This window comes from Brassica napus, chromosome A3 (assembly GCF_020379485.1).
Source record: "Brassica napus cultivar Da-Ae chromosome A3, Da-Ae, whole genome shotgun sequence".
In the NCBI taxonomy this organism is placed as follows: Eukaryota; Viridiplantae; Streptophyta; class Magnoliopsida; order Brassicales; family Brassicaceae; genus Brassica; species Brassica napus.
In genome coordinates this window covers 31,055,362-31,065,427 of record NC_063436.1, presented here as the reverse complement: position 1 = coordinate 31,065,427, position 10,066 = coordinate 31,055,362, and the positions used below count along the sequence as shown (strand labels likewise).

At 33.0% G+C, this 10,066-nt stretch overlaps 2 protein-coding genes across 2 annotated transcripts; both read right to left on the bottom strand.

Annotated features, from left to right (window-relative positions):
• Nucleotides 1-1,388: 1,388 nt before the first annotated feature.
• LOC106348149 (probable serine/threonine-protein kinase CST) lies at nt 1,389-3,965 on the bottom strand. The gene is made up of 6 exons (XM_013787820.3): nt 3,726-3,965; nt 3,243-3,574; nt 2,588-2,723; nt 2,382-2,515; nt 2,146-2,269; nt 1,389-1,981 (listed from the first exon to the last, which is right to left on the bottom strand). Exons 1-6 carry the CDS (start codon nt 3,787-3,789, stop codon nt 1,602-1,604), a joined length of 1,170 nt encoding a protein of 389 aa, XP_013643274.1. The 5' UTR covers nt 3,790-3,965; the 3' UTR covers nt 1,389-1,601.
• A 346-nt stretch (nt 3,966-4,311) lies between these two features.
• LOC111214362 (probable serine/threonine-protein kinase CST) lies at nt 4,312-7,060 on the bottom strand. The gene is made up of 6 exons (XM_022717103.2): nt 6,738-7,060; nt 6,269-6,639; nt 5,546-5,681; nt 5,332-5,465; nt 5,099-5,222; nt 4,312-5,013 (listed from the first exon to the last, which is right to left on the bottom strand). Exons 1-6 carry the CDS (start codon nt 6,802-6,804, stop codon nt 4,538-4,540), a joined length of 1,308 nt encoding a protein of 435 aa, XP_022572824.1. The 5' UTR covers nt 6,805-7,060; the 3' UTR covers nt 4,312-4,537.
• Between the last annotated feature and the right edge of the window lie 3,006 nt (nt 7,061-10,066).

Sequence of the window (10,066 nt, the reverse complement as noted above, 5' to 3'; positions counted from 1 at the left end):
TAAGTTGAAAAAATGAATGATATTTCACATTGCATATTTTAATATTATTCTTTGCAGATTTTAACTTTTAATTATTATTTATTTATTTATTTACTTAGATGCATATATTTGTTCCACCATATAAAACTCAACTATAAAAATTGTAATGGAAAGTTTATGATTTTTTTATTTCTCATATTAGGAAAATACACTACGAAAAACACTTCAATTAATTTGTATCTAATAAATAAATTATATTAGTTTAATTTATTTATTATCCGCAAAATTAAGTATATTTCATATGATTAAAAATATCTAATTATTCAAAAAAAAATTTAGTCGAAAAAAATTTGCTATGGATATGATAAAGTTTTACCTATAGTAAGTGCTAATAGTTAATTAGCATTATGGTTTTGTTTTGGTTTGTAAAGAAAATTTATTTGTTACCATAAATATGAGATATTTCTATTATTTTGTAAATATGATTAAAATTCAAGGGTAGAATCCTAAATTTTTAAAATAGGATCATGCTTTAATAGTATAGATGTTGCAACATAACAATCATGACGTTGGGTGATAAAATATTTTTTTAATGGTTATTTTTATATAAAATATCATTGAATATGATCTTATTAATAAATATGTTATACTGCTATTTATGGCTTTGGGACTGAAATAGTGATATATTAGAATACAATGGTTGATTAAAATATTAAAATAAATATTTTATTTTTAGTTAAACGTGAATTGCAGAAGATAATTATTTTATATGATTAGTTTTTTTTGGCAATCGTAGAAGATTTCATTTATAAATATAGTTGTGTAAATATTGCAATTAACTGATCTTTCCTAAAATGCAGGAGATTATAACTATTCCCTTATATTATTTAGGATATGCTATGTGTAGAGATTAAATAATGTATAACTAAATTCTAATTAATAGGTCCAAACAACCTTTATAAGTAGATTTATTAAGAATGTTTCCCTTTTAATAGAATAGATAACTGGGATTATTATGTCATGCGCATGTGGAAAATAATTTTGGTGACATTTTGATCAAAAAAAAAAAAACATTTGGTGACATGTACGTCTGTGTACAACACCGCAAACCCTTCACGGGTAAATGAAATATGAGGATGTTCTTAGCAAAAAAGGAATTTGAGGATGAGATGCAAGAATTAACTTAAATAACGGTGTGGTTTATTGGTGAAAATGTGAACAATTGTATTTGTCCACATCCAAACCATAACTGAAACATAATATTTTCATCACTCCTCACTTCATACTCTTTCCCAATATCTAAAAATGAATCATTTCTTTTTGTTAGTATGTAATACAACACAAAGAATTCAACCTTTTTTTTTTTTTGGACAAAAAAGAATTCAACCCTATTGTACACAAAACACAAATAATAAATGTTCACCAAACACATTATAGTTACTCTCATCTTAAAACATAAAACAAGAGATTTTTTTTTTTTGTAACACAAACCAAAGAGCCTCTAAAACCTTATTGTGAGTTGAAAAAGACAACATCATGATCATCATACAACCATTTTATTTCTTTATTCCAGACCGCCTACGCTGACGTTCAGCTCCGGCTGCGCCAACTCGATACCAATACTAACAGTGACGTGGGGAGGAATGAGAAGAACTAGCACCGGCCGAATTAATGGAAGAACGGCCTGGGACGACGTTAATGCACTGGATGTTTTCGAGTACGTCCAGTACTTCTTTCATGTGAGGTCGGTTTTTCGGGTCTGGTTCAGTACAAGAGAGTGTGATACGTCCCAATTCGGTCACCACCTTGGATGAGTATTGACCTTTGATTCCTTTGTCTATTATTTTTTGCACTTTGTGTTTGCTTGAGAGTTTAGGTCTTAACCAGTCGACTAGACTCTCTTGTCCGCGAGGCCGTTTTGGGTCAATCGCTCTTAGTCCGGTCAGTACTTCCAGTAAGACCACACCAAAGGCGTATACATCACTTTTAACGTATAAATGGCCTGAAAGTGAAGAAAATAAACCAACCAGTTAGTTTATTATTTAGTCATAAAAAAAAATCTTGAATGATTAATATCAGCAACGTAGAAGAGACTAGTACTTGACAACGTAAAATTAGTAACAATTGCTAACGAACTATAGTTTATGTTTTTCCTTATTTATGCACCTGTTGCCAAATATTCAGGAGCAGCGTAGCCAAATGTTCCCATGACCCTAGTCGAAACGTGTGAATTCCCTTGTGATGGTCCTAACTTTGCTAGTTCAAAACCTGAAAGCTTTGCTTCATAATTCTGCCCGGATATATATCAAACGATAATCTCATTAAGAATACAAAAAAAAAAAGCAGATTGTCTTTTAATTAACGCGACTATCATATAATGATAATTTAATTAGACGTCTAACCGAATCGAGCAGTATTTGAGAAGGTTTAAAGTCTCTGTAGATGACTTGTCTTTGTAGGCCGTGAAGAAATGCAAGGCCACGTGCTGCACCGATCATAATTTTGATCCTTAGATCCCAAGGAAAAGATTCCTTTCCTGAAACCAAATCGAAGTTTTTATGAATCAGTCTTTGATATATAACAATGAACAGTAAAAAATCTTCATTACGTTGAAAAAGATGATACTCAAGGCTTCCTTTGGGCATGAACTCGTAGACAAGCAGGTGCTCTTTGTCTTCACGGCAGTATCCTAGTAACTTCACCAGATTCGGGTGTGAAAGCACACCCAAGAAGTTAAATGCTGTCTGTCCAGAATCAAAACCACAAACTCTAAACTTTAGCTCTGTAACTTGAAGACTAATTTTGTTTTCTTCAAAATATACAATAACCCATATAAAAGTTTTCGGACTCATTAATTCACATACGAGCTAAAGGATAGATAACGTTGCCGAATATCAGGTCAAAGTCAAGTGACAATGGAAAGTTCCTAGTTAAAGCGAATTTTAAAACAGAAAAAGGAGCTCATCAATTTCTAACCGTTGTATAATTTGGTATTAAACAACTGATAAGTAACATAATTTTTGAATCAATGCCTGAATTTTGAATACTTTAATTTCCTAAAGCATATGTTAAAAATGTTTTATTTATTATAGTTCAATTTAATATATCTTTAGTCATTATGCAAGAGTGCAGTAATAAGTCAAGGTCGTCTGTTGTTTGGAATAGTCAAATAACTAATGGTGTTCGTTGAAATTTACGTAACTATTACGTCAATGAAGAAACAAATATCGCAAAATATATAATTAAGTTGTCTGTTGACTTACTCGCCACTCTTCAAACCCTTGAAGACTCTCGGAGCTCAATCTTTTGACGGCGACGGTCATACCGGAGCCGCCTTTAGAAGGAGCAAGAGTCTCTGCATGGATCCAACCTCTGTAAACTCTACCAAAACCTCCTTCACCCAACATCAAATCCTGTTTGAAACCCTCGGTCGCCGTCTTGAGTTCAAGAAAGCTGTAGACTCTGAGATTTGGCGATTCCAATACCTGCCCTGAATCACTCATAAACACACCGGAACTCTCGCTCGAAGCCTCCACGAATTGGCTTCCTCCTCCGACGCTGTTGTTTGTTCCGTTGCTGTTGTTGTTCGTCGAGGCTGAGTAACGATATCACAAAGGCAAGAGAGAGATCAGTAAGTGTGACGTTCGAAAACTTTTGCCAAGAAAATCTTGTCATGACGTAGCTAGAGGCAAAAACAAGAACCTGCACAAGAACTTTATGTATTTGGAGTCAAAGAGATTGATTACCATGACTATGAAGACCTGTTTTGGACGGTGAGGAAGAGGAAAGGGATGAATTACAAAGACCCATTTCAATAGTCTTCTTCTTCTTGTTTTTCTTGTTTAGCGATTCAGACGAGCAAGGGATGATCAAGTAGTAATATAACTTTTGTCATGGAAAAAGAAAATGACGGGAACTTGGGGGGGATATAAGAAGATTGAGAGTGAGGAAGAGGGTAACTAAATAGTCTAAAATTATTTAAGGAAAGAACCCCACACCACTATCTATTTGACCATTTCAATGTTTTGGTCTAATTTGTCATTTAATGCAAGTCGTTTTGATTTTCCACGAGAAAATATCACACGAAAATGCCAAGAAAATGCCAAAGCTTTTGACTCTATGATCATGTGATTTGAAAATATAGTTGGCAATTTTGTTTTAGTTTGGAAATATTGTTATTGTTTATAGTTTTATTTCATGTCTCTCTGAACTCATGTGCACATCATGGACTCATAGTAATAATTCGGTTACGATAAAGCCAAAATGAACATGCTATTGATTTAATATACTGTGATAATGTGCATTTTAATAAAATAATATACTAGCATGATATTTGATTAAATTTCACATACTTTCCATCTTGCAACGGTTGAGCAACTATAGTATCTCATACAACAACACAAGAAAACGCTATTCTATACACTCCAATAATATGGTCTCAAATAAATTCTAGTTACTCTGATTTCAAAATAGAATAGAGTTAAAAAAAATAGAATAGAATAGAATCAAAAGGACTCTGAAACCATATCGGATCAGTATGGCCGATAAATAAATAACATCAAGCAGCCATTTCTTTCTGTACTCCAACCCTTCCAGGCGACGCCCTTGGTGACTTCCTCCGTTCAGCCCCAGCCGCACCAGCTCGATATCCATACTGATAGTGATGTGGCGAGGAACGAGAAGAGCTAGCAACAGCCGGTTTAGTGGAAGAACGGTCTGGAACAACATTAATGCGTTGGATGTTTTCGAGTACGTCGACTACTTCCTTCATGGGTGGTCGGTTTTTTGGGTCAAGCTCGATGCAAGAGAGTGTGATGCGTGCCATTTCTGCTGCGACTTTGGATGAGTATTGACCTTTGATTCCTTTGTCCATTATATGTTTCACTCCGTGTTTGCTTAACAAGTCTGGTCTTAACCAGTCGACTAGACTCTCTTGTCCGTTGGGCCGTTTTGTATTGTGTGCCCTTAGTCCAGTCATTATTTCTAATAGTACTACGCCGAACGCATAGACGTCACTCTTGACGTATAAATGTCCTGAGGAGAAGAAAATAACCTAAACCTTTATCAACTGCAATCTGACTATTTAAATTATAAAATAAACTATGTTTTCTAAGTGTACCTGTTGCCATATATTCAGGAGCAGCGTAACCATACGTGCCCATGATCCTAGTTGTGACGTGTGACTTCTCTTGTGATGGTCCTAACTTTGCTAAACCGAAATCTGAAAGCCTTGCATCATAGTTCTGCGCAGATTAACAATTTCAAAACAAAATATCATTAGCCAAAGCAAACGATTAAGAATTCTACTAATTGACATGAGTATCATATAATGGATGTTTTAATTAGACTAACGGAATCGAGAAGAATATTGGAGGCTTTAAAGTCTCTGTATATGACTTCTCTTGGTAAGCCGTGTAGAAACGCAAGACCACGAGCTGCACCGATCACAATCTTGATCCTTAGATCCCAAGGAAAAGGCTCGCCCCCTGAATCAAATAAAGATCATGCAAAGTAAATTAAAAAACGAATTCGATGGTGTTTTGTGGATTTTAAAGATCTTAATTACGTCTGAAAAGGTGATTCTCAAGGCTTCCTTTGGGCATGAACTCGTAGACAAGGAGAAGCTCCTTGTCTTCACGGCAGTATCCTAATAACTTCACCAGATTTGGGTGTGAAAGCGTCCCCAAAAAGTTAATCTCTGACTGTCATCAAAAACAAACCCAACAAAATCTCATTTAGCTTAATTAACTTAAAGACTAATATAGTCCCGTCAAAATATACAATAAACCGGCTGAAAGATCTTGGACTCCAAAATATATCTAAACTGACCGTGCTAAAGAAAATTTTATAAAAAATAAAATAAAAGAACTTATAATTTCTATGACTCTTACCAGTTAAATTATAATGTTACATATTAATAATATTCTAATGAAATTATAATAGCTAATGATATTATAGACAAAGTCCAGCAGTAACAATCACAAAGGGAATTTGTTGTCAGTGTTAGACAATTGATAAAAAAAACTAAGACTTATAGCCGCCTTAATTTAAAACTATTAATCTCCTAAATCTTAGTACAAACATGTTTTATATTATTATGATCAATTATTTCTTTAAACCATTGTGCAAGACTTGCAACAGAAAGTCTTGGTCGTTTCCTGATTAGAATAGTCAACTCGTTAGATCGAATAACGTAATTATTGGTTTCTTTGTATGTTTTTCGTTAAAGAAGTAATCAAAATCCGAAAATAATTATGTTAATGGTTGAAACTAGGAGTTTAGATCTTACGCGCCACTCTGAATAACCCTGAACGCTCTCGGAGTTCAATCTTTTGACGGCGACGATCATACCGGAGGCGGCTTTAGAAGGAAGAAGAGTCTTGGCATCGATCCAACCTCTGTAAACCTTCCCGAAACCTCCTTGACCCAACATCGAGTCCGGTTTGAAGTTCTTGGTCGCCGTCGATAGTTCAAGAAAGGTGTAGACCTTGAGATTTGGTGATTCCAGTAGTTGACCGGAATCAGTTATAATCCCACCGGAACTCTCGCTTATCGCCTCGGAGAATTGGCTCCGTCGTCCGGCGCTGCTGTTGGACGTCGCGGCGGTGGTGGTTGTTGACGACGAGAACTCTGTTCCATTACTGTGGTTGTTCGTCGAGGCTGATTAATCATTCACAAGGACAAAGAGATGAGAACCTTATTATAGAAAACAAGAACGTGCAGAAGAGTTTCATGATAAGAGATTAGTAATTAATTACCATGATTATGCTGGAGACCTGTTTTGGACGGAGAGGAAGAGAATAGAGATGAAATGCAATGGCCCATTTGATCAGTTGTCTTCTTCTTCTATGTCTTGTTTCAGACAAGAGCTAGTGGATGATCAAGTATCTATGAAGCATTCATTGTTTGAGTTTCGAATTACTTAAATAGGTTTTGTAATATAATCTTGATTTAGGTGAAACCAAACAAAAAGGGGAAGGAAGTTTGAGGGGATATATAAGAAAATTAGAGTTCTTCTTTTAGATTTTGTGGAAGGAGAGAAGGTCTGAGGAACCCGCCATTCTTTAATATGACATTTTCCATGCTATGGTCTTATTTGTCAATTTTATGCATTTTCTATTCGAATAAAAATAAATTAAAATTATATAAGAAAATGCCAAGAAGATCGACCAAATAATATCCTAGCCAGATTATTTTCAATATGAACGTGTGAACTGGAAAAAAAAGTTGTTAGAACTTTGTTTTACTTCGGAAATTTATAAATAGTTTCACTGTCTTCCACATTTTTAGAACTCATGTTCACATCATAGTAATAGTTTGGTCATTTAAAAAAAAAGAAGAAAAACAGGATGAAAAAATTCGATTTTGAAAACTATATAAATAAAACTCTGGATTAGGTTTTTCGTTTAATGGTCTTGTAACGCTCAGTACTATTCCCCTTGAATATTGATCTCCTAACCATTTGATCTACGAACACGGTGACATAAGCTATTTTCAGTTGAAACTTGTAATATATAATCGAATATACAGAATAAAATACTCTATATACTATGTACAGTGATGTGAAATGGAACCTTTATAAAGTAAAAAGGTCGTTTCTTTGTAAATGCTTAAAAGTGTCTTTGTGAAATTTATTCATTTATTTTCCACAAAACCTTAGTAATCATTCGGTATCTATTATTCTTAAACAAGTTGCTATAAAGATAAGAATTTTGTCATATGTTAGCCTTTTTGGTTTTATCACAATAAAACTAAAACATATTCAAATGATCATAAACTTTTCATATAAAAAAGTTTCCGAGTAATTTCATTGAAATTTGCTTTCATATGGAATAACAATTGACATTAAATTTCAATTTTATTTGCTTTGGATAAAATAGATTTGCATTTTGTAAATTGCTCAGAACTAGGGCTGTTCAATATGGTAAAACCGAACCGTACCGAACCAAACCGAAATAGATAATATGGTTTGGTTTTGGTATATACCATATAAACCGAATGGATATAATTTTATAAAAACCGTAGGATTTGGATATGATTTGGTATATAACCGATTAAACCGAATAAACCGAACAGAACCGATTAAAAGTAGAAACATGTAAATATGTATCTATTTTATAACAATACATGAAAATCTATTTGTTACATAAGTTAAATTTGTGTTAATAACTATTACCATAATTTATAGTAATAAAGAACTTTAATTTGTAGAACACTTGAACTATAATTAAATAACAATACATCGCAATTCAGACATCTTATTCCCTAAGTCTTCTTTTGATCTTTTTTCTTTATTTTAGTCATCACTAAATTAATATGAAGATTATAAATTTGATGGACAATAACTAATGGAAAATTTTCATAATTTTGTTTTTATCTGTAAATAAACAGAGTTTCGTGTTCAATTGAAAAAAAAATGACTTTAATGAACACTAAATATAGAAGAATGGAAAAAAAAAATTTCATGTTTCTGTTTTGTTTCATATTTTCATTTTCAAAATTTCAAGCTTTCATTTTAGTTATAGATTTGATTATTTTATTTGATGGTAGAAGCATTTTTACTTTTTTATTCATTTATTTGAACATGTAATATATTTTTAATAAATGATTGTGTTGACAATATGACTCTAAAATTCATATAATATGATCTCAAACTAAATAATTTTGTTTTTTGGTATAAAATCGAATAAAACAAAAACCGATGGTATATAAACCGAACCGAACCGAAGTAAATATGGATTTAGAATGATAGTTATATTTTACTAACCGAAATATCGAAAACCGAAAAAATAACCGAACCTAAACCGAACCGATATCCGGATTGAACACCCCTACGTTTCCATATTAAACAAGAAAAATTATGAAAACATTGAAAAATATTTTTTTTCCAGGTTAGGTGAAACTAAATTTTGGTCCACAGAATAAATGGAAAGAAATTTAACAAAGACATGTTTTCGTCATTGTAAACGGACAGTCACACATACATACACTTTTTTTTTTTTTTTTTTTTTATACATACACACTTGAAGTGGTCTATCAAGTTTGGAACCTCATTATACGCTACACGTCCCTTAATTTAATCTGGTCTTTGCTGTGTGGTCGGAGTCGGTGTAGATTTCAAAGCACGAGCTAACAAATAGGACCACTCATTCACACACATACACTAGCTAGTTGCATTAACTAAATTATCATCACACATTTGAAAGTTTTGAATCTTGACTACAGATTGATCTAGATCACTTAAGAAACCAAGATTTTGAAATGAATTCGATCTTCTACCTAACTGCACTATTCCAAAAAGAAGAATTATTTCCGACTTCCCATCACAAAAAGTCATGATACCAAAACAAAAAGTACTCCAAACCAACATGACTTAGAATCTGTTAGGCTGTTAGCCTTTGTGACTAACATTTCTAGATACCAAAAGACTTCACAGAAGTCCTAAATAACTTTATGTTTGATGTTTCTACTAAAAGACCTAGAATCTCCTTTAAGAAAAAAGATCTAGAATATTTAAGTGGAAGAGAAGGATATCAGAGATTCTTGTTCTTCTTGGCTCTGGAAATTCTATGTCCTTCTTTGAAGTCCTCCGAATCTATTGGTTTCCTTCTTTAAAATCATGAGCTGCGCTAGTTTTATGTTTTACGGTTGATATGACTTTGCTAGGCCGGACCCAATATATTTTTAATGAAAAAACAATTATTAATGGGTTGCATTTTGGGTTTGATTTAATTTGCTTTTATATAGTTTATGGGCCCAAATTAATATAGAGTCGAGATATTATTTTCAGAAAACGTGATAGGGCCTCTAACTTAAATCATAGAGTTAATATATCAGCCTTTTGATTTCAAAAAAAAAAAACTTAAATCATAGAGTTTTTTTTTTGTCAAAGTCATAGAGATTTCAAAAAAAAAAAAAATCATAGAGTTTAAAAAAAAAAAGAAGAAGAGAATATCACTATTTTTGTCCACTTCGGCCACTAGTATGTATGAATAGTCAAATGTACTTGAGGAAAGGGCAAAGCTTGGCTAGCAAGATAATAGAGGTCCCATCCAAGGAACGTGTCCAAGAATATTTGTAGCTGGTT